This window comes from Geospiza fortis, unplaced genomic scaffold (assembly GCF_000277835.1).
Source record: "Geospiza fortis unplaced genomic scaffold, GeoFor_1.0 scaffold443, whole genome shotgun sequence".
Taxonomy (NCBI): Eukaryota; Metazoa; Chordata; class Aves; order Passeriformes; family Thraupidae; genus Geospiza; species Geospiza fortis.
The window spans coordinates 2819149-2844191 of NW_005054335.1; the positions used below are offsets into that span (position 1 = coordinate 2819149).

The 25043-nt window shown below is 40.3% G+C and overlaps 1 protein-coding gene across 2 annotated transcripts in view; it reads right to left on the reverse strand.

Moving 5' to 3' along the window:
* The window catches only part of IL31RA (interleukin 31 receptor A), a 35127-nt gene extending 10121 nt beyond the window's left edge, over positions 1 to 25006 (reverse strand). The window contains exons 1-12 of one of the 2 annotated variants that reach the window (XM_031057851.1): positions 24887 to 25006; positions 13647 to 13729; positions 12797 to 13093; positions 10764 to 10884; positions 9152 to 9318; positions 7853 to 8004; positions 5201 to 5366; positions 4933 to 5067; positions 4486 to 4568; positions 3732 to 3948; positions 2338 to 2520; positions 232 to 333 (exon numbers count right to left, since the gene is read on the reverse strand). In XM_031057851.1, the coding sequence (XP_030913711.1) occupies positions 232 to 333; positions 2338 to 2520; positions 3732 to 3948; positions 4486 to 4568; positions 4933 to 5067; positions 5201 to 5366; positions 7853 to 8004; positions 9152 to 9318; positions 10764 to 10884; positions 12797 to 13093; positions 13647 to 13698 (1675 nt within the window). In that variant the 5' untranslated portion in view covers positions 13699 to 13729; positions 24887 to 25006. The remainder of the gene's footprint in view (positions 1 to 231; positions 334 to 2337; positions 2521 to 3731; positions 3949 to 4485; positions 4569 to 4932; positions 5068 to 5200; positions 5367 to 7852; positions 8005 to 9151; positions 9319 to 10763; positions 10885 to 12796; positions 13094 to 13646; positions 13730 to 24886) is intronic. The other variant, XM_005422021.2, reaches the window with a different exon arrangement.
* Positions 25007 to 25043: the final 37 nt, after the last annotated feature.

The following is a 25043-nucleotide window of genomic DNA, read 5'->3' on the forward strand; positions in this document are numbered from 1 at the left end:
AAATTAGTGGGTGCAAGCAGCAATGTACCTGTATCACAAGATGAATACTTTCTTATAGATAAATTTTATTCCTCAACAGAACAGAAATTAGGAACCCTAAAACCTGGGGGTTTTTCCACCACCTTCATCTCTTTTTCAAATAACAGTAGTACCACATCACTCAAAGATAATACATCCTGAGAAACAGATTACAACACACATTTCACAACATGATTACTTTAAAATACCTACTTTTTTCTTCAGCATAGATTTGTGTGTAAGATGGAGCTGCTACATTACTTCCATCAAGAGGATACACCAAGATGTTATAGCATATAAATGGTTTAAAGTTTTCTATAAAGGAAAGAAAATAATATTTACATGCAATTTCTGTGTGATATTACTACAATGAAAATAGACTTCAGTGATTCTTCTGGGCCACTTAAAACCCAGAATATTCTATTATTCTTATTTCTACACTGATGTTCTAGTCATGCCAACTGCAGATTTTCTGACCAGCCAGACTCAAGTACCCACTACTTACAACAGTTCCCATCAGCTCTGAGAGGACATACTTGTAGCTTTACATCCCCTGGAATGAAACCAGTGTAAAGGGATTCCTAGATCATTCCTCTCAAGCTCTGCAGCTTGCTAAGCAAGAATAATGGCTATCAACAGATCCCTGCATGATATCAGCTTTCTGCTGCTCTTTCATCTCTTACACCTATTGCAATGGCCATTATTTATACATTACCCCAGCTGGTTTTAGCTGGAGTTAGTTTTCTTCCCAGTGGCTGGCATGGGGCTGTGCTTTGGATTTGTGCTGAACACAGGGCTGATAATACAGAGATGTTTTTGTTATTGCTGAGCAGAGCTCACAGAGCCAAGGCCTTTTCTGCTTCTCCTACTGTCGGTGGTGAGGGGACTGGGGGTGCCTGGGAGGCTGGGAGGAGACACAGCTAGGACAGGTGACCCCAGCTGGCCAAAGGGACATTCCAAACCATGTGGCATCATGCTCACTATATAAAGCGGGGGAAGAAGGAGGAAGGGGGGGCATTTGGAGTGAGGAGTTTGTCTTCCCAAGTCACCATTATGTGCGATTAGGCCTTGCTCTCCTGGAGATGGCTGAACTCCTGCCTGCCCATGGGAAGCAGTGAATTCACTCCTTGTTTTGCTTTGCTTGTGTGCAGGGGTTTTGTTTTCCCTGTTAAACTCTCTCCATCTCAACCCCCAAGTGCTGCTGCTTTTACCCTGCTGATTCTCTCCCTGATCTCACTGGCAGGGCAGTGAGCGAGCAGCTGCCTGGGCTTGGCTGTTTGCTGGGGTTAAAGCACAAGAGTCCTTTTCGGGGAGCCAGGCAGGAGTCAAACCACTGAGATGATGACAGATTTGATTGGTATGCACTAGACTGAACTCACAGCTGTTAGTGCTGTTCAGCCAGTGATAAGCAGGCTCCTGCACTTGCCACAGGGCTCGCTTGCTCAAGTGGGTATTAGAGTCTAGTTAGAATTAGTAGGTGCTTTTTGCTTCTGTTGCTTGCTGTTGTGCTGCACTGCTTAACACATTACTGATTTGCGCCTGAGAACATTTTGGTAACAGCCATGGAGATGTGCCAGGGCAGTGCTGCTGTTTCTGTGCTGGTGTAGTGGACAGGCTGGAACTCCAGCGTGAACTTGAGCTGAAAGGAGTGTGATGTGGGACTGAGTCCACTAGGGAGCCTGCAGCCTGTGGAGTACTCCGCACTGGAACAGGTGGATCCTGAAGGAGAATGTGACCTCACAGGGGAGCCATACTGGAGCAGTCTGTGGGTAACTGCCCAGTGGGACGGACCCATGTCAGAGAAGTTCAAGAAAGACTGTCTCCCATAGGTGGGAACCTACACTGGAATAGGGAATGTAAAGATTCCTCTGCAACCTGTAGTGAAGATCATGGTGAAGCAGGCCGTCCCCCTGCAGCCTATGGAGGATAACGATGTCCTCCCTCTAAAACACATGAAGGAGCATGAGCTTTTCCCATATTCAATCTTTTGTCGTAGATTTCTCTGATAGAAGAGTCACATCAGTCACAGGCCTCCCTACTGGCATAAGATCAAGCCACAAAACTGCTTTAACACAAATTCTTACTTAGCCTAATCTTACATGAGAGCAAGCACTACCTTCCATGTTGCATGAAAATTTTTAAGACTAAAAATGCTATTACATTAGCAGCAGAGATTTCAGTAAAGCATGTAATAATACTGTTATGTTTAAAAACAGTCTGGGGAAAGCTGAATGAGTTCATCCTTATTTATTCCTTCCAATCTACCTATAAGTACATGTACATCTGTACATTGTTGCAGCTGTAACTGGATAAACATACTTTTGTTATTTTTCCACTCTGTAGAATTTGATACATATTGCCATGATCTACCAAAAGGGTCCATCTCCAATTCCTCATACCACTCAACCACATATTTGGTTGTTTCTGGTTCAGAGGTTATCCACTGCACTGCCACTTCTTCATTTGTTGTAGAGGTCACCACTTTTTCAATCATCTGAGAGGCTAAAAGTTTAACAGAAAATATCAGCAATTCTGCCTTCAAAAAAGCTTGAAAAACACATACAGAATTGAAGAACCAGTCCCTCTTTCAGAATCCAAATTTTACAGGGTGTAAAACTTTATAAACCAAATTACTACCAATTTTGCAGGTAGCTTAGAAGTAATTTTGATTGAGATGACAAAGGCAATAGAACAGGAAAACAAGTCAGCAAGGTCAAGAATGACACTGAGGCAAAAGTGAATTCTGCATCAGCCGGCAGAATAGAGGTAATGAGAGTCTGAGTGAAAATCCAACTTGGAAAACAGAAGCAAAAAAGACCTGATGAAGCAAAGAAAAAAAGAGATGCATCTGCTGGGGGAGGAGCACATCACAGCATGGAAAAATCAGAAAAACCTTTGTGGTGGGATGCAAAAGTGGACAGGGAGGTAGTCAGCAACCTCTAGGACAAAATTACATTAAATCTACATATCCAGTTTTCTGATTAGAAAGGGAATTTGGTTGAGCAAGTCCAGGGGGACACTTGCACTTACATAATGAACACTCTTATTAGAAGTGATTCAAGTGTGTCAAATACAACCTGTCTGTCAGATCATGGCTGGCAGCAGAATGTTGCAACACAAGGCTCAAAGCAGTATCAGAATTAAACATAAGAGCCAAAGAGCAGCTCTTGTGCCAGATCAGGCCAGCTTCCTAACCCTGGCAGTGGGTGGGATGGGTACTCTGGGAATGCATATGAAATGAGAATGAACACAAGGCTTCTCTCCCTGCTTCCACTAACACAACTTAGAGACTTCTATTTATCATATCTTTGAATGATTGTTGAACACTCTGCAATAGTGCCCTGTGGTAACCAATCTTCTGAGCTAACAAAGGGATCCAAAATAATTGGGTAGCATTCCATAAATTTATTTGGGAGGTGTGAAGTTAGGGAAAAACCTAAACCAACCAAAAAAACCCTCAGAAAGTAATGCAATAGAAATTCAATAAGACATCACAAAGTATTCATATCTTAATGTATCTCAAAACAAAACCCCCAACAATAATTGTCTATAACAGATATATAATATATGATGGCAAAATACAACAAGACATAGATAGATACATATGACAGAAGCCCCAAGCATAATTCTGCTTCACTATATCAGAACTTAAACAGATGTAATGAAAATCACTTTTTCATTAATGTGAAAAATATGACATTGAGAAATCTTACATTTTTCATCAGGGGATGGAATCCTCAAAATAGCTTCAGGAGACTCTCCAGCAGAGTTATAAGCAGTGACAGATATTATATGTGCCTCTTCATTTAAAAGTAAGGTTATTTTCTGTTCAGTAGAATTGTTTGTCCTTTTATGTGCAGCCTTGTTTTCTGGAAAATACCGTATTTTGTAGCCTAGAATTCTCCCAGAAGGCGGAAAGCTTTTTAATGGCTATTAAAAAAATACACAGTAGTAAGTGTTACGCAGTGTCATCTGCACAAGCAAAAATATATGCTGTACTGAAGATCAAATTACAAAACTATTATACTGTATTTAGAAACGCAAGGTATTTTCTTCAGGCCCATCTTCAGGACAGACAGCCACAACAATTTCCTTGATGGATTTCAGAAGTCAGATGCTGAGATTTGAAATGTAAAGAGCCTTTGGACACTTTACTAGAAGATTAAAGTGAATTTAAACACATCTTTGGTAAACTGGATTATTTAAATGCAGTTTAACAACTTCCAATGAGATTTTCCAGTGATCTGAACACAATTAAATGCTCCCTTTCCACACAGATTACAAAACTCCATTCATCTACCATCCAGTAAACAAAAGCCTTTTCAATTCTAATTTAGTTCAGTGAGCTTTTTTTCTGATAACATCAAATGCCTCTGGCAGTTATGTCCTACAACACTGAAATACTTAAATACAACATCAGCTACAGGATATCAATATGATTACCAATTCACAAAAAAATGTATATACCTTCCACATAAGATGTACAGATCTATTTCTAGATGAGTGTGAAGACTCAATTACTCTCCACAAATCCACTTTTCCTGAAGGAGCTGTTTAAAGACAAAAAAAAATCCGCTTGCAATTTGTTGCTATATTAAAAAGATTGTTTCATATGGTGAAAACAATCAAAAGGTTTCTCTAATATGGTGAAAAAACTCAAAAGGTGTCAAACATAGAGTCTAAGAGAAACTTACTAAAAGTAAGTTTTATCTTCTGTAGTACAATGCCTTTTTTTCCTAATAAGGTACTTCTTTATTTCTATAAGCTTCCTGCTGCTTGCTTTTATTTGTTCAGTTTTAGAGTCTCCCAGAAGTGATTTTATAGTCTTGTTTTAAAACTGGTATTTTGATTTCTCTATTTATAATTTATTTCATTGAATACAAATGCTGCACTACTTTTCTGCTACTATCTTACTTTGCTTTGTTAAATCTCCATGTACACTCTTATGTTTCCCTCTCTTCAGTGTCGACTCATCTGTTTTCTTCCTTCGTCCCATGTTGTTTGAATCATTTTTCAAGTCTCCTCGAATACTTGCTGTTATCATTCTATCTATTGTTAAACAAAATACAAATATTCTGTTTAAGCAACAGGATTCTAAACTCAATAGAGGATAACAGGCTGTAACTAAATCCTAATGCCTCCAAGTATAATAGAAGAAAACTTCCACAGGTAGGCAGCTTACCATTTTCTTCTGTACTTTCATTTTTCTCTCCACTCCATCCACTCCAAAATGCTGACTCATTATTGACACACCGAATGGCAACAGAATAGTCTGTGGAGTCCCACAGACCTGTGAGATTACATGATCCTATATTTTTCTTAGAATTCAGTGAGACATTGACAAATTCCTGGAAACAGGAACAAAAATTATTTGATATAAAATTTAGTGCAGATATATTACTTATTTTCTTAAAAAAACAAAGAAGATGCAATTTTTGTGTATACCACCTCACTTCTCTGAAACTCAAGATTCCTTGTTTTAAACTCCATTTTTCTGTGTAGCACCTTTGTTCCTCCTGTAAAACTCCACAGTTTGAAACACTTGATCCCAAACCTGTGGCTTGAACAGGGCGCAGTTCACATGGGATTCTAGAGCAGCTGTGCACAGAAGCTGCTGGAGGAATGCAGTTCCCACTGGTGGGAAGCAAGTGGTTATTGCTAAAGCCATTACTACAATTATGTCCTACAGCAGCATCCTGGGGGAAGCAGTGATTCCTCACAGTTTGTGAGTCAGCTGGGTACTTGTTTCCTGTCTTGTTCATATTTTCTGAGTTAAAAGGCCTTCTAGCTGTTAGCCATAAAAGAGTGTAGCTGTGGGCTGCCCCAAACATTATCAGCACAGGATTAAAATGAAAAGGTAAATGAAAAGACAAAAAATTCTGGTACCAAGAGGTAAAAAATAAGATGAAGCCTGTTAGTGGTGAAGGAAGATGGGTGTATAAGAAATAAATTATGTTATCTTTTCAGAAAAGTAATGACAATGCAAGGAATTTCTTTGTCTTGAAAGGAACCTCACTCACTTCAACACCCCCAACAGGGCAAAAACACAGTGAAGAAATTCTTGGCCTCCATCAGTTGAACCTTAGAATCAAAAATGAATCAGTCTATAACAATGCAGACTGTACTATAACAAATATAACAAATGCAGACACTCACTCATATGAACACCATAATGGGAAGCGCCTAATGTAACTGAATATTTTGGTCTGTTCTGATCTCAAGAAACTCACTGTCAAAAAATACCTGCTCCTATAAGAGTGAATTCAGGGGTCTCCAAACCACCGTAGGTGATAGATTCTGCAACAAATCTAGAATTAAAAAGGCTCCAAAATTATTATCAACCTCTGGCAGAACCAGACATAGAATTGGAGACACCTTGTACTAGGTTTTAGTTACTTGCCAAAAGGCTGTTAACAATATTGCATTAAAATCAGAAACTTAGAAATTTAGTATATGCAAGAACAAAAACATGTCACACGTTTTTCACTCAGTAAAAACAGTTCACACCAAACTATTTAGACTGGTTTGGTCAGATAACTTCAAAGGCCAAGAAGATGTTTGTCATTTGTGCAAACATTTTTAGTTAGGTTTTTTGCGGGGGTGGTTTTGGGTTGGGTTTTTTTTTTGCATATATGTGCTAACAAAGAAGCAGCTCCTATGTCTTTACTAGTCATGGATAGCTCCTGTTTCTTCTGAAATGTCTGTGTGAAAATGCAGGTGTGAGCTGAGGAAGCAAATGGACATAGGCTGTATTTGATAGAAAAAAAAAACCTGACAGGCGATTTCTAATGCAGATGCTGAAAACTAGACAAAATACACAATAAAGCTGTAGCCCACCAAGGACTATGAGGTCCTTTCCAAATGTTGAAAACATAAGGACCTCACAGAATGTGTCACAAGGATCCAGTGCCTTGGCTCCAAAGAGATAAACATCTCAAATAGGTCTTTTAAACAATCATTAGTTTCATTCCTAATACCCCAACTGGACCTGAGCCATCCTGCCCATCCAATCATCCTGAATCCTGAATCCAGGAATTAGTATGTCATATTTACAGGAATGATGCTTGAAAATGTGAGAAAGATGCTAGTAAGAAACATCTTTAATATTATAAATGTTTTTAAAGCTCCGATGACTACTTTGATGAATTTTTCTCTCCCAAAATTATACATGTGATGTGTAAAATAGTAAGATCAAGGCAGACACCTCAGTTCAATGGACTTAAAAAAACAATCCAAGAAACTTGGCCAGTTCTTTAATTTGGAAGAAGAAACAGTACAATACAATCCCTTCCATATTGAAGACCATAGGAATAGATAATCTGAAATATGCAAATACTGGGGGTTTTACAACCATTTCATTTAAGTGTCAGAAAGACAAACTATGAAAAGAACTTCCCTTATTTTTCATCTTGCAAAATTTGTATTTTCATTCACTTTAAAATAAATTTAACATCATTCCATATCAATCAGATTCAAATGCTGCAGTTCTAAGTGAGTGCTGTTTTCAACACCAGAATGCAAGGGAAAAACAAAATATTGTTACTGAGTGCATGTAATCCCTTGGCCTAGGGTCATCCCTCATCCTTCCACAGAGTAATACTGAGAAACACAATATGTATCAAAACAGACAATGACCAAAAGAAAAAGGACAATTAAATCTAGAAAACCAAACCATGTTCTTAAGATCATGCACCTCTGGTAACATTCCAGTAAAATAACAAGGTTATTATCATTATTTCAAACACTTGTTGCCTTTTTTCAACTTAAATTCTTATAATGTTAAGAAGTTAGTCACAAAGAAACTGCCATGCAAAAGAAAAATGATGTAACTTACGGTAAAGTTTGAATACAAGTTTCTGTATTGAACCTGGCAAATAATATGTTTTAAAGGGATAATCTTCTCAGGCATTTTCCAGGTTACTGTAAGTAACTGCTTTATACCAGGGATTTTTTTAACTGAAAGTATTTCAGGAGGGGCAAATTTCTCTAGAATGAAGAAACAAAAACATTAATAGAGGAAAATGCTTCTATAAAAGTTCAGAATTTCTCTGTCTGTGTGTGTTCCAAGAAGTTAAATCCTTATCCCAGTAACACACATCCTATTAGAGTATTCATGTGATGGTTTATTTTATAGACATAATTCTACATATGGGAAATTATCTGTAAGAGAAATTGCATATTAACTGATTTAATTACATGGAATTTTGAAGAACCTGGTCTAGTGGAAGGTGTCCCTGCCCACCCAAGCCTTTCTATGATTCTGTGATTGTATTCACAAACCTGCTCTCAAATAGATGTGCAGACATCTTTCATTTGTATCAGCACTGAAAAATATTACCCAGAGACAACAGCAGAGAAAATAAATGAAGCAGAGCCGGGATGCCAAAGACAAGACTGAACTGCAGATAAGGAAAGAATTCAGCTGGAAATTATCTGAGGGGGAGAGAAGTGTAAAGGAGACAATGGGAAAAGAATGGACTAACAATAAGAAAAGACATGTCTGGCATAGAGAGTGTAGAAAGTAATGAAGAGTCACAGTAGATCTGAATGAAGAATAAAGGATGCGAGTGCTGCAGCAAAAAGTATTCCGTTATAAGGGTTACTGCTTAACTACACCACCAAAATGAACAGAGGAGAAGCACAGGACAGAGGGAGAAGAGGTAGACAAAATATTATTATTGCTCCTGTGTGCAATTATTACTGCACACAGAACACGCGGGTTTTTTTAACATTCCTAGCCAGAAAGTGGAATAGCAGAGCATATGATGGGTGGCCCTTGAGAAATTTTAATACCACTACCCACTGCAGCCAGGTGTTGCACTGATACTTGGTATCACTCAAATATTAAAGTAGAGCCCCAGTACCAATTAGTTTGACAAAAAGTTTTAATATATGGCCTTTACTTCTCAATAATTAAAAACGTTGTCATTTATAGTGGATATATCAGACATTAGCCTAAAGAAATATTGTTGCAGTTAGACGTTGCCTAGCATGAACAAGACTCTGTCATTTCTCACCACCTCACAGTAAGATCAAGAAACTGCTGAAAATTACTGCTGTAACACCAACCAGTTGGAAGAATTTTACATGGAAAGGTCATAAATTAAATCTTTATTGATTCTTTTTTAATTACCTATTTTTTGCAAAGGTATGGGGACACACTCTGTTAAGGATGCACCCAAAACATTTTTAGCTTCCACTTGAAAACAAAAATCATTATTATAATCATTGTCAGGATAAAAAAATGAACACGACTCTGTTCTAGTCGGGCAGGTTCTAACTGAATCTGGAGAAGACATCCTAAAAAAGAAAAAAATAAAAGCAGTTAGAAACAAAAGGATTTTCTTAGAATAATTCAAACAAATTGTTAGGCTATTATTTATATATCTTTGAGGATGCAAGACTTTTTTACCAGTGAACATTTTTAGATGACATGTTTGTGCAAACAAATTCCTTAGCTAATTTCCCTGCCCCCTTGTACCAGCGCTTTTGTAGTCACATGTTAACTCAGCTAGGGAGATACCTGGATTAAAACTTATGTTTAGATTTGGCTGGAAACAGTTCTGCAATCCAATTCACTTTGTGGTTAATAAGAAGTCTGTGCTTATATAGGAAGGAATAATACTGAAATGTGCTTTCAAAGGCTGTTTTAACTTCTGGCTTCACAAAAGCAGCTAAGTTATAAAAGATAGAAACACCAGAAATAGTAAGAAAGTTCCATATTAAAAAGATGGAAGATTAAAATGTCAAAGCTAAAATGGAGTTAAAATTAGAAAGGTTTTCCTACCCTACCATTGAAATTACAAAGATAGTATACACTAGTACAATATGAAAAAGTACCCTCCAGAGTCGGAATTCATTCCCATTCTCAAGAATAACTTTAGGCATTTTAGCAATCTCTTCGTGAAGAAATATCACCTGGAGTCTTGGTGAGGCAGAAAAAGAGCACCACCAGAAGCAGCACTATAAAGGACAGACTGACAAGCGCATCTGGGACAAATCTGTACTACCACCTTCAAAATCCTACCTGAGATCTGCCTTGGAACAACACCGATTTCACCATTTTCACAGTCACTTATGAAAAAGCAAGCTCCTAACCAACATTCTTTCAACATAAATTGAAAGAATCAAGTATCTGTGCTTCTACACTGGAAAGCATGAGACCACATAATTTGCAAACAGAAATCCCCAAGCAATCCAAAAGGACAACTCTGGATTTTTTGACTGAAACCTTATGACTCCAAGGGTCACTAGGTTAAATGCTACTGGAGTTAAGCAGAATGCTGCAGTAAAGCAGTGGCTTAATGAATTTTGATGGGAATTTTTTAAAGCAGACGAGAAACCAATATTTTTATGCCCCCAAAATTAGGTTAGTTCATTACACAGAAAGTTTCTGGGAAACTCTCCCATAAAATGCCTCCATTCACCATGGTCACTCAACTTTCAATCTTATTAGTAATGTTACTTCAAAGAACAAGTGGATATCAGCTCTAATATAAATATTTCTCTAGTGAATATTGGTTGAGAATGCCTATTTGTTTTATACAGCATACTAAAAAGGTATCAGACAGCAAGTATTTTCAACAATTACCAACCCTGAATTAATCAATTAAAATTACTGACAAATGCCAAGACTCCAATCTTGGATGATTTCAAGTTTTCTTTAAACAGAAGTCAGGATGAGAGAGGAAGAGAACTGGTTGCCACACGCCAGCAACCCAGTACCCAGTATATCTAGTACTTACAGTTTTCGGTAAAGAGTATAGTTCGTTGTAAGACTTGTTTCTCTTCCTGCATTCCAGGAACAGGTAAGGTTAACGTCATAGAAATAAATGCAGGAAATATTTTCTGGAATGTCTGGACGATCTACAGTGACAAAGGTTAAAAAAGGCCCAGTAAAAATAAGTAACTTTATGTACATCTGATTTTGTTGGTCAAAAGCAGTTATGGCAAATGTCATTCAGTGTCTTCATAGCGCTTCATTTCACCATCCTCACTGCCCTCGGAACTCCTCACAATACAAAAATCAAAACCACTCTTTCTTACCCTGAGGAGACAGCAAGATTTTCTCCAACTATTTCTCAGAAATACTTTACCAAGTGTGCTAAGTGTGCCTAAAGGCAGTAATTCTAACTATCATATATCAAGCCACTGCATACACTGTCTTGAACACTAAGTGTATGCACACCCCGTCTCCCCTCTGCAACACATGTGTAGTTTGAGGTGAGTCCAGAAAGTAAGAGGAAAACAAAAAAACAGCAAAAACACACCCAAAAAAAAAGACATTCTCTGACAGACAGAACTCCTTTTGGTTCTCTCCCAGAATATCTAATTTTTTACCCTATGAAAAACCCAAATCTAAGAAGCATGCACAGCCTAAAGAGTGCAGAAGACAAGTTCCTGGGAAACAGATCTGCGTGACCCCGAAGAGATCACTAATTCTGGACTCTCTTTATCTTATAAGCAAGACAGCACAAAGGAAACAATCTTCTGCAATCTCTATCGCGTGAAGTCATCCATAAAAATATAACACCCTAAAAGACTTTCTTGTTACAGCTCAATTTCTTTACTGTTAGAAGAAACTGGAGTAGAAGAAAACTGTGTCCAGTGAAATCAACTAGCTGACAAAGCTCTCTTTTTAAAACAGTATTTTTTTGTCCCATCTAATAGAACTGTCAAAAGATCTTTCTTTTATCAACAAGCTTACAGCACATTAAGCTTTTCAGACATGCAAGACCTTTTGCTGGATTTTTTTCTACAGATGTTTTGCTTTTATTGCTTCTTTATTAGAATGGGACCCCAAGGCATATATTAAGAACAGAACAGAATTTCTAGGTTGGAAGAGACCTTTAAGATCATCGAGTCTAACCCATCTTCTACACCTCAACTAGATCATGGCACCAAGTGCCAGATCCAGTCTTTTTTTAAACACATCGAGGGATGGTGACTCCACCACCTCCCTGGGTAGATGATTCCAGTATTTGATCACTCTTTCTGTGAAAAACTTCCTCCTTAATTCTAGCCTGTATCTCCCTTGGCGCAGCTTGAGACTGTGTTTTGTTCTGCCTGTTGTTGCCCGGAGAAAGAGACCGACCCCCAGCTCACCACAGCCACCCTTCAGGAAGCTGAAGAGAGTGATAAGGTCACCTCTGAGTCTCCTTTTCTCCAGGCTGAACACCCCCAGCTCCCTCAGTCGTTCTTCATACGGCTTGTGTTCCAAGCCCCTCACCAGCCTCGTTGCTCTTCTTTGGACACGCTCAAGCATCTCAATGTCCTTCCTAAACTGAGGGGCCCAGAATTGGATGCAATACTCAAGTATAATACTTAGTATACTCTGGGCTTAATCTGCTCAATAAATTAGAAAATTCGGATACATATTTTAATGTTCTGCATAAGAGAGTGGATTATAACTTCTTTAGAAGTGAGAATTAGAGAGGAAATCCCCTCTGGAGAAAGTTGAAGTTGGCTAGGCTAGAAAGAAGATATAACCAAAGGAACAGACCCACTACCTTTGGAACTCAACGGAAAACTCCAGCTTGGCAAAAGTCAGGGTCAGAGAGGTTACAGACCTGTGTCATTAAATAATGCTGGTAATTTCATGCTTTATTTCAGAAAAAAATATGCATGTGTGTATAAAAATATATGTATGTATATATATATACTTGAATACATGTGTTTGAAAATAACACATGTAACCAAAAGTAGCTGTTTTAGAAGAAAAATCATTATACTAAGTTGTTAAAAAGAGTTAAGATTATTTTTTCTGCCTTTTACTTACAGCCAGATTTAACTTCTGTGTGAACCAAAGGTAGTTCCTTGTCCAAGTACTTCATTAAACATTCCACGTAAGCTGTGCTGTAAGTGAAATTATGGATGGTTATATTAGATACAGTCTTATTCACAATGTTATAGTTTTCTGGAGCAATCAATTCATCATTCAATTTCCAAATGATGTGGTTTGCATTTCTCTGTGGCATGTAGTTCTTTCTAAGAACACAGGATAGTTTCAGGGACGATCCTCTTTCAATTTCAGGAGATGAAGGAAAAATGTCAGCATCTCTGATGGAGTTTTTATCTAAAAACAAAATCAAAGACATCACTTAGCCATACTCCTCTTAAAATACTAGTGGAAAAATAGTAAGTGTTTTGTTTTTTGTTGGCTACAGATAATTAATTTTTTTCATATAGAATTCAAATAAAATGCCCAGTTAATCATTCAAATCAGACATTCCTGTTTGAAAATGCAGTTCACATTAATTACTGTATTACAACAGGTTTTACATTAGAGTGATGTTTCAACAACTTCACAGAAGTAATGAGGAAGTTTCCATTCAGATACTTTTTTAATAGCCCTAAATGAAGAAAAGAAAGGCTTGTACTTCAAGCCCATTTTTATAAAACATTCCTATCTGTAAAAGCTATGCATTTTATCATTAATACTTGCATAAATGCATACACGCATTTATCATTAATACTTGCAATATCCAAAAATACATTAAACTAGTAAGACTAACATTTACAACTAAGCTGCAATATATTTCAGAACTCTTCAAAATTTTATTTGGAGAATGTTATCTTTTGGAAAAACTTCTTATGGCAAGACAGTTGCTAATAATCCAGAAACATACCTGCTACAGAGCTGCAGAGCAGGACAAACATCCAAATCAAACTGCTGAACATTTTCCTTCTCAGTAAGTATGGGCAGAAAATGCTGTCATAAAATAAAAAATTTAAATGATGTTTTTTATTTTTAAAAGTGAAATGAAGACGCCTTTTTAATACTTTGTTAGCATTTGTGTCAGAGTTAATAATGTTATTCAGCTTTTCTCACTTGTATTCAAGTGAAGTATTGCTTTGTCCAAGTGTTACTTTCCTGAACAATAGAGAAATTTGATGCAGTTTTACTAAGACAAGTTGCACACATTTATGATAAAAAATAGAAAGATAAGCACACCTAAAACATGGCTGAGGGCAATCCAATCCACACAAGTGTTTAAACTTCCAAAGATCATGCAAGTAACTAGTAAGAAATGTATCTCCATTCACTTCACATTCAGCCTGCCTAGTCTTTTCCAACCAGATTCATCCAGCGAATTCTTTTGAAAATGAAGGCTCCTACAGGAGAAGGAATGATCTGCCTATCTTGTTCATCACCACCTAGTAAAGAAGTTGTTCAGAAAGTGGACATCAGTCCAGGTCACCTTTCACCCAAAAGAGGGTGAATTCATATTGATTTTTTCCCAGTTTTGCCCTGGCAGCAGACCTGAGTGCACTCTGTAAAGACAAAGGAAGACACCTCTCTTTGCCTTTCTTTTTGAAGAAAAGAACTACTGAACCACTGTGCAGCCAAAAAACCTCAGACTCTAGGTTAAGAAGGAGGAAAGCAAAGTAGTAGACTGATTTCTTCTAAAAGGACAGATGAATCTAGCGTTCCTTATGAAAAAATTACAAAAATGAAACACTCTCCTTGCCTTGAGTGCTGCTGTCAGCACTTACAGAATCACAGAATGTTTGTTTGGAAGGGACCCCTACAGACCATCTGATTCAAACTTACAAAGGGCCTCCTCCTACAGCGAGCTCCCCAGGACTATGTCCAGACAGCTTCTGAAGATCTCCCTTAATGGAGAGTCCACAAACTCCCTGGGTAACCGGCTCCACTACTCATTCACTCTCTTGGCAAAAAAGTATTTCCTGATGTTCAGAAGGAACCTCCTGTGTTTCAGCTTGTGCCCACTGCCTCTGGTCCCATCACTGGGAGGATTCTGGCTCTTTGGTACTGCTGTGACCCCTCTAAGCTTTCTCTTCTCCAAGGCTGAAGTTCTAGCTCCTATAGGGCAGATGCTCCAGTACATTAACCCTCACTGCAGTTGTTCCCTGAATTCTCTCTGGTATGTCCATGTCTCTTTTGCTATCAGGAGTCCAGAACTGGACTAAATACTCCAAGCGCGGGCTCAGCAGTGATGAACAGAGGGACAGGATCACCTCATTGACCTGCTGGTTGCAGTCCTAACACAGCCCAGGAAAATGGCATTCTGTGTCACAAAGGCACATTGCTGGCTCATGCTCTACTAGGTGTCAGGGACCACCAGGGCATTTTCTGCAAAGCTGGCTGGTGGAGACCTGGCCAGGCCCCTGTAGTGCTGTCTGGGGTTGTACCTCCCCAGATGAAGGATTTGGCACTTCTTATTGAAGTTCCTGCCAGCCCATTTCTTCAGCTTGACATGGTCTCTGTGGACAGCAGCTCAACCCTCTGGCTTATTACTCACCCTTTCCAGTTTTGTGTCATCAGCAAACTCACTGAAGGCAGGCTCGGCCACAGCATTCTAATCCAGAACATGCTGAACAGGACTGGATCCAGTAGTCCCCCTGAGGTACATCACCAGTGACTGGCCTCCAGACGGACTTCACCACTGATCACCACCCTGTGGGTCCATCTATTAAGCCAGTTTTCAATTCGCCTCACTGCTCACCCAGCCTACGCTTTAGCAACTTGTCTGTAAGAACCCGTCTGTAAAGTGGCCCAACTCCACCATGAATGGCAACGCACACTACTCCTTTGGCTAGTAAGTAGAAGATCTGCCTGTAGAAAATAGAGGTGTCAGATGACCTAGACCACACAAGGGCCTAGAGCCCAGTATTCCAACTTCCTGGACAAGTAGCTCTAGTTACCATGCTCATAAGCAACAGGTGGGCATTAGTATTTTGCAGCTAGTTGGGGTCCATGTTTCACATTAGGTTTTCAAATTTGTCTGGAATTTCAGCTCTCCATCAAACCTGTGTCTCAGAAAGGCTCCAGGTGGGAGGCAAGTACTATGTCCCTAGAACAAGCACATCAGTAGCTTTCAGCCCCAACAAAGTATCTCCTCCGCCCACAGATTCAGATAATGCATTATTCGGATAATGCACCAGGTCACTGGACAGAGATCTAAGTGGGATATAGGCAGTAGGGGTTATGCCCTATGCTATGGTTCTTTCCCCAAAAACTTCTTGGATTTGCTAAAAGATTAAACTTTACAGTAATCTAAAATAGAAAAACATGGTAAAAACAATGCATTAAGTTCAGTTTCTGTCAGAAATCAACTTCAATATTATTTTAAGCTTGTTTTGGGAAGCATTTTATAAAGTTTAGGGCTATGACAGTAAAAAACAGGAGAAAAAAAAAGAAAAGGACATGTGGGATACAAAGAAAAATGAGGAGGAGTTTGTCCAGTGACAAACAAAAATACAGCAGTAGCAAGATGTGTACCAACAAGAAATGAAGCCAGTCCATAAAGAGAATATATTACTACTTATTCATGTACGGTGCATGTTCTTGTTCTCAAAGAAGTAAAGATGAATTACACTACTGATGGCAATAAAAAAATGGCAGCTGTTCCAAGTATTCTGTACCAGCATAACACCAGAAGCTTTCCTCATTGCCCTTGATGTTTCTGGCCAGATTTAATTCTATCAGGGCTTTAAGCTTTCCTAATCTGATCCCTGGTCTCTTTTTGTATTCGTCCCAAGCTACCTGTCCCTGCCTCTACCCTGTATAGACCTTGTTTTTGTGTTTGAGCTCATCCAAGCAGCCCTCCCAGTGTTTTTGACCAACTTCCTCTTTGTTAGAATGCATCAATCCTGAGCTTAAGGAGGATGATCCTTGAATATCATCCAGCTCTCTTGGGTCCCTCTTCCCTCCAGAGCTTTATCCATGGTGTTCTACCAAGCAGGTTCCTGAAGAGGCCAAAGTCTGCTCCCCTGAGTCCACGATTATGAGCCTATTGTCCTTGCTGCCCCTAAGGACCTCAATCAAACTCCAGCATTTCACACTCGTGGCAGTCAAGATTGCCCCTGAGCTTCACCTTCCCACCAGCCTCTCCTTGTTGGTGACAACAGAGTACATCACAGCACTTCTCCTCACTGACTCCACTATCACCTGGAGAAGGAAGTTACCACCAACACATTCCGAAAACCTCTTGGATTGCCTACGCCCAGCTGTGTTGTCCCACCAACAGACACTGGGAAGGTTGAAGACCCCCATGAACACCAGTGTTTATGAGCACAAGGCTGCTCATATGCAGAGAGTCTCATCTGCCCAGCCCTCCTGGTCAGCTGGCCTGTAGCAGACTCCATTGCAATGTCCCCTGTCCTCTGTCCCTGCCCTCCCTTTAACCCTGACCCATCCCTGTCTGTCAGCTCCTCACCCATGACAGGCAGAACTCTGTGCTCTCCAGCTGTCACTGACACAGGAGGTGACACCTTCTCGTCATCTCCCTGCCTGCCCTTCCTAAAGAACCTGCATCCTTCCATTCCAGCACTCCAGTCACAGGAACCATCCCACCACATCTCCACTGAGACAAGATCACAGTCCGGCAGGCACTTGCCTGTCTCTAACTCCTCGTTTATTCCCCTTAAAAGAGATAAAGCTTCTGCTGATATCCTACATGCAGATTATTATCCCCTATTTTTGAGGGGATATGAGACAGAAGATGTTGCATTTCAGCCAAAATAGTCCAGCTCTTTCCAAGAATAAAGCAAACAAATTTTTTATCAGATTCCTTTAACTAGCTCCAGCAATTCCATTCTTTCTTAGGAAGGAGATGGAATTCAGAAGCATTGGCAAATCATAAAAACATTTTTGAATAATGCTTAAGCTGAAAATACCACATGACATATCCCATCACAGTAGAGCACAGAACTCCATGAACAGGCATGACCAAGCTGGCTGCAATGCCAAGTTAGAAGCCTTTGAAAAATTTTAGCTTCCCGTGCACATCAGAAAGCTTAAATAGTTGAAGATTCCATCCATATTCAGTGCTCCTCATCCTGTATCCATTTTGTACCTTCTCCCCCTCTTGTAGTTCTTCTCTAGTACTCAGCCATACAATAAGTCACTTCCACTTGCCAAAACAGCTAAGGCTAAGAAAAAAAAGTATTTGTACTACAAAGATTTGTAAGGCATCTGAGTTGGTGAAACAGAGGATATAACTGGAGGGAGAGACCTCCATGACTTTCCCCAGATGTGAGCTGGTTATTTGGTTCAGTCCTCCCGCTTCTACTTGGTCCAGTATCAATTAGCAGCTGTTTATTTGGCATGGCAGCTGGTAGCTACTACTTGCCAGAAACCAAGGTAGTGACTTAGCAGGTTACAGTGCTGCTAAAATCTTACACGCCTGTCAGGACACTGATAAATGACATGTGACAAAATAGCTCTTTGGCTGTTTACTGAAGAGGTTGTATACATGATCAAAGTGATCAAAGAACATGCCTGAATGAAAATTACACCGTATGTGCATAAGCGTTTCACTTAAAGATGTCTATAAAAGCTGTCGTCTTCAAGTGATTAAAAATTGATTCATCAAAGCAAGACTGTATTTCCCCATATTGTATTTAAGACCAACTGCCCTTCTTCCCCATTTCAGGACATGAAACCTTTTTCCATTCAAATCCTATTCTAGGATTGTTTTTAACTACATGAACTACATGCCTCTGATATACAGTATAGATGTTACACCAAGAATAAAGAACATCTATAAATGTAAAGACAGCATGTCATGGAGTCACTGAATCACAAAATGTTAAGGGTTGGAAGGGATCTTAAAGACCATCTAATCCTAACTCTCCCTTCCATGTTCAGGGACACCTCCCACTAGACCACGTTGCTCAAGGCCTTATCCAACCTGGCCTCAAACACTTCCAGGAATGGGGCATCCACAACTTCCCTGAGCAACTTGTTCCAGTATTTCACCACCCTCACAGTAAAGGTTTTCTTCCTAGTATCTAATCTAAATTTCCCTCCTTTCAGGTGTGTATTTTGCCCTGTCACTCCAGTTCCTGTCAGAGAATCCCTCTCCAGCTTCCCTGTAGGCCCTTTCAGATACTGGAAGATGTCTGTGAGGTCCCCACACAACCCTCTCTTCCCCAGGCTGAACAGCCCCACCTTGCCCAGCCCATCCTCATAGCAGGGGTGCTCCAGCCCTCTCCCCAATCTCCTGACTCTCCTCTGGACTTTTTTAACACCTCCTTGTCATCGTGCTGGGAACCCCAGAGCTGGATGCAGTGCTCCACGTGGGGTCTCAGCAGAGCAGAGCAGAGCGGAGGGGTAGAACCCCTCTCTCATCTGCTGGCCAACACTGCTTTGGATTCCTGTGGCTTTCTGGGCTGGGAGCACTCATGGTGAGTTTTCCATCAGCCATCACCCCCAAGTCCCTCCCCTCAGGGCTGCTCTCAATCACTTCTCTGTCCAGCCTGTGGGTGTGTCTGGGATTGCCCCAGTGCAGGTGCAGGACCTTGCACTTGGCCTTGTTGAGCTCCCTGAGGTTTGCATGGTCCCACCTCTCAAGCCTGTCCAGGTCCCTGCAGATGGCATCCCTGCCCTCCCCTGTGTGGACTGCCCCACCCAGCTCAGTGTCATCAGCAAACTTGCCTACTACCCTGGATCCCACTGTCCACGTCCCTGACAAAAGTGTGGAAGAGTACCAGCCCCGGGACCCACCCCAGAGGGACACCACTCCTCACCAGTCTCCATGTGGACAGGGAGCTATTGACCACAACTCTTTGTGTGTGGCCATACAGCCAGCTCTTTACCCACTGAGTAGTTCATCCATCAAATCCACATCTCTCCAACACAGAGACAAGGATGGCAAGTGGGACGCTGTCAAATTCTCTGCTAAAGTTCAGGTAGACAATGGGAGTTTTTCTGCCCTTGTCCACCAAAGCTGCAGCACCCCATCAAAGACCACCAAATTTGCAGGTACAATTTGCCCTGAGTAAAGCCATGTCAGTTGTCACCAATCACCTCCTTGTTTTGCAGGCACCTTAGCACAGTTTCCAGGAGAATCTGCTCCATTATCTTTCCTAGCACAGAGGAGACTGCTGTGTAGTTCTGTGGGGCTTCTGCATTCCCCTTTCTTAAAATGGGGGTTATAGTTCCTTTTTTTCAGTCATCAGGGACTTCATTTGACAGCCACAATTTTTCAAAAATTATGTATAGTGCTTTAGGAGCTTCTTCTGCCATCTCCCTCAGGACTCACAGATGAATCTTATTGGATCCCATGGATTTGCGCACATTTGGATTCCTTAGATGGTCTCAGACTTGATCCTCTCTACAGTGAGTTTAAGATATTCATTCCCTGCATTTGCCTTTCTTGACTTGATTGACATGGCTGGAACTTTGCTGTTTAAGACTGAGGCACAGAGGTTGTTGAGAAGCTCAGCCTACTCTTTGCCCACGGCATCCATGACTTCCATTTCCTTTTGAAGAGGGCCTAACATTTCTTGTCCTTGCAACATATTCATGGACACAAGGTGCACAGTGCCCAGCACAGGGGGACAATCCCTGCCCTGGCCCTGCTGGCCACACCATTGCTGACCCAGGCCAGGATGCCATTGGCCTTCTTGGCCACCTGGGCACAGCCTGGCTCATGTTCAGCTGCTGTCACCAGCACCCCCAGGTCCTTTGCAGCCACTCTGCCCCAGCCTGTGGCACTGCCTGGGGTTGTTGTGACCCAAGGGCAGGACCTGGCACTGGGCCTTGTTGAACCTCACACTGTTGGCCTCAGCCCATCAATGCAGCCTGCCCAGATCCCTCTGCAGAGCCTTCCTGCCCTCCAGCAGAACAACTCCTGCCCAACTTGGTTTCACCTGCAAACAGACTGAGTGTTCCCTTGGATCCCCTTGTGAGGATCAGCAATAAAGGTCCTGAACAGGATGAGGCCCTAGTACTGAGCCCTAGGGAACCTCATTAGCAACCAGCTGCCAATTGGATGTGGCACCATACAGCACTGTTCTTTGTTCCAATCATCTTCAAGAATTTTTAAAATCTTTGCTGATAGGCAACAGGAAATTCTTCCCTATAAAGTCTGACACTCTTCTAACATAGACACTCCTCCTTTTATTTAGTCATTACCATCCATTGCTACAGCTCTCCCATGGTGGCTGCCACATGGAGGAACAGACCTTGCCCTATCCACAGCCAGCAAACGCTGAAAGACAGGAGCCTAAGCCTCTGCTCTAGCCCATTGGGCCACTCAGCTACAGTGTTCTGCAAAATGCGCCTGGAAAAGCAATGAGTTTTCAGAACTCCAAGATTCAAATCCATCAGCAATTACACAAATTCTAGAGAGAAAGGGGACATTCAGGAAAATTATTCAAATATGTACTTCAGCATCCTTTTTGGTAAGAGGGTGCATCAGATTCATGATTGGTCAGGACTGCACCAAAGGTGAGTACCAGTGAACATCTGAAAACAGAGGGTTTCCTACATGGGTCAGAGAAGACAATGACATGTGAACATAATGGAAGAAGCAGTAAATTCGAGGGACAGCTAATGGGTATTTTCAACTTTTTAACCCCTATGACCTATGCGCTGACAAGCCCATCATGGGAAAAACGACAGATACTGTGATAATCCACAGTCTTTAATTGAGCCAGAAATAGTCAGCTGAACCTCAGGGCAGGATGAATAGCATTTACCTTTAAATAGAACTTGATTGAAACAGGTGTTAGGTGCACTTTCTCCTGGAAAATAAACCTATATGTATCTTAAATTATGATGGCCTACCAGAAAACTTAATGGTAGCACAATCTACTAACATCACTTATAAATTCAAACACTGCATATCTATTCAGAAAACTACTAAGCTTACAGACATATCTGAAGGACCCACATGGTGAGGCTCTCGAAATGCTGTATTAACTGTTGACCACAGAAACTTGCTCTGAAAACACAGTAATGTACAAAAAAAAAAAAAATCTTCATCATGTAAAAAGACTTGTTAATTTAAAATCTTCAAACTAACTGGAAACTGAAAAGCAGGAAAACCGTTTTTCCTCTTTCAGTCTCTAAATAGCCAATGTAGGCACAAAATGAGAAGATACATTTGTTCCAAAATTCTGAAGGACATAGTTATCAGGAAAAGTCAGTTTTGCTAATAACTGCTGATAACAGTTATTTTGCTTAGTATATCCTAGTTACAGATACAAAACATGTTTAGACAAAGCCTTTGCTTTCTTATAAAACAGCACACTGAATATTTATACATTATAATACAAAATACTGTGACATTGGAATTTAAATCAAACTTTTAACTGCATGAGCTTAGTAGTAATAGGAAAAAATAGAATATAACTAATTATCCTCCGAACAACCATAACAAATAAGCCTTTATATAAATCTTAAGGTATAAAATGCTCAGATAGATAAAAGAGCTTCAGAACAGGTGTTCCTCTACTAATTAATATATTGTACCTCATAAAAGAAACAGAATTTTTATGCAAAATGCTTAAAGTTACAAACACAAAGCAAGATTTACTTTCTTTATCTCTACACATGGATCACTTTTTAAATTTTAACTATATGATTTCATCCAACTTGCCAATGCTCACTAAAAGAAAGGTCAGGCTATCAGGATCACTAGAACTAAATGTTGGTTATATTACCAGACATAATTTGCTTTCAGGCACTATCCTCCCCTGTTCTTTTTTCACTGACAAAGAAAAAACAGACAAGCTAAAGTTTAAAGAGACTTCCTTACAGGACTGGTCTTGGAGCAAACCTCCTTTGGCACATTGTCTGTGTGACTACAAAGTCTATTTGAGCTGCAAGGGTCTACTTTGAGAGATGATTTTGCATCAGGTGTTTCAGCAAGTAAGATGTTATTAGACAATGGTTGCCTTCGTGCTCCTTTGTGTTGCTGGAGAACAATCTGCCTCTGGTGCGGCAAGCAACTAGATGAGCAAAATGGATGGGCAGGGTAGGACGATCCATGCACTGAACTCTAAAGAAACATAGAACTCTCACTGAAAAGAGGGTAGCCAGATCAAAATCTTTTACATTTGTCAGATTCGGGTGTCTTCAATCTGTATAGTACAGAACACACACCTGTCAGAAAATCAGAAGGAGGACTCTACTATTTCAGAGCATTAGTTTACCCTCACCAGTCTTGCCTTTCCAACTAAGAGCAGAGCTAGATATAAAACACACATGTACTTAAATAATGTTAATAAAACATATTTTGGAAGAAAGCAAGCATGTTTCTGGACTGTTATGGAATCAGCTATAGCCTCAAAATACAGAATATAGTTACAATCCCTGTAGTACTGCAGTGCTGCAAGTAGAAGAACACAGAACACAGTGCACATAATACCATGCTCCACAGACATGAGAAGGCAAGAGAACAAAATAAGCACAAGACTTCAGTTTCATACTTTCTTTGCACTCAAGAAAGACGACCATGACCCTGAAACGTACCTGTATGTATATGTAATATATTAAATGTCTGAAAAAGATATTTGATCACGTTATTTTAGAAAACATTAAACCTCAGACTCATTGCAGCACCATAACCACGCTGCTTCAGATCAACTCCTAAGGGTTATATATCCTGCTTTTCTTTACTATCTATGCTGTAAACTTTATTAACAACACTTCTGTAGCTTAGTCAAAACTGTAATGCAAAACACGGCATAGTAGTGAGAATCAGGCTCCAAACACTACTAAACACATTTATGTTTTAACTTCTCTTAGTATGGCATTTTTTTAATTGAAAATATCCCCTACAAGCACCAAATCATGCAAAAATTCGTCAGGTTTAAATGATTATTGTAGAAAAATCAAGATCTTTAATCTTCAATACTGCAACCTTTATGATACAAGCCCAAAGCTTCTTTCTCCCTTTTTTCCCTTTTGAGACCTGTTTTGTTACAGATTAGCCTCTGACAGAAGAATCTGAACTGACCACTCCATTCTTCCGTCCAATACACGAAGCTTCCTTCAAGCACAAAAACATCCTCTTGCCCAATCAGTTTCTTAATTCACAGATAGAGTCCAGAAGCTGCATTTCAACTATTTTAGACAATCATAGAATCATTTTGGTTCCAGAAAACCATCAAATGCAACCATTAACACATCACTGCCAAGTCCAGCGCTAACCCATGTTCCCAAGCGCCACATCTACAAGCCTTTTAAATACCCCAGGGACAATGACTCCACCACTTTCCCAGGCAGCCTGTTCCAGTGCTTGACAACTTTTTCTGACAAGAAAGTTTTCCTAATATCCAATCTAAACCTTTCCTTGTGCAACTTGCAGCAATTTCCTTGTCCGCTGATTACAGCTTGAGAGAAGAGACTGACTCTCATCTAACCACCTCCTTTTAGGCAGTTGCAGAGAGTGATAAGGCCACCCCTAAGCCTCTCTTTCTCCAGGAAAAACACCCCCAGATCCTCCTCACAGGACTTGTGCTCCAGACTCTCCTCTCCCAAAAGGCAAGTCATGCAGTCCATTACATGTGAGAAGGCAAGTGACACTCCCCCAGTGTAAGCATGAGTGCATGGAGATGATTTTCATTATGGATATGTACACAAGCACACGACAACAATATTTTTCTCAAAAGGCAGAATTTGCAAACATTGAAGAAACCGGGGGCCAGTACATTTAAATCTGATTCATCACTTTGAGAAAATCTCTGAATACAAATTAAGCAGAGAGCAATTAAGTAATAGCTTTTCCTTCCTTTGATGATTGCATACACTGCAATAATTTTGAGAACTGACTCTTAACCATTACACACACAAGGAAAACCACTGCCAAACATCTGTATTGCATTCTTTACAACATGAGACAAATGAGCTGAACAGAAAGTTTCAATTCTTACTATCTCACAGACTTGAAAGAAAAAAACCAAAAGAATCTTTTCGGCCCGAAAAGACACAGAAGCATGTCCTGCCCCAAGTCTCGGATAAATGCCTGGAGAGATGCAAATGCAAGCAAGCTTCACTGCTAGAGATCCACGCGAGTAACAGTCCAGGGAAGAGTTTCACACTCTCCCACACTTCATATAAATGAACGCGAGCAAAGACTCCTCTGCTGAAAGCATGTTTTCCACTTACCTCAGCTGCGCTTGTTTTAACAGGGGCCTCTGCCTCCCCGCGACCGCGAAGGGACGGACAAAATGGGAAGTTGCCCGGCTCAGCACAAGTAACGCTTTTTCCTGTAATTCCTAAGGCCAGAACCCCCCACGCCCACCGCCGGCACTAGCGGGGCTGG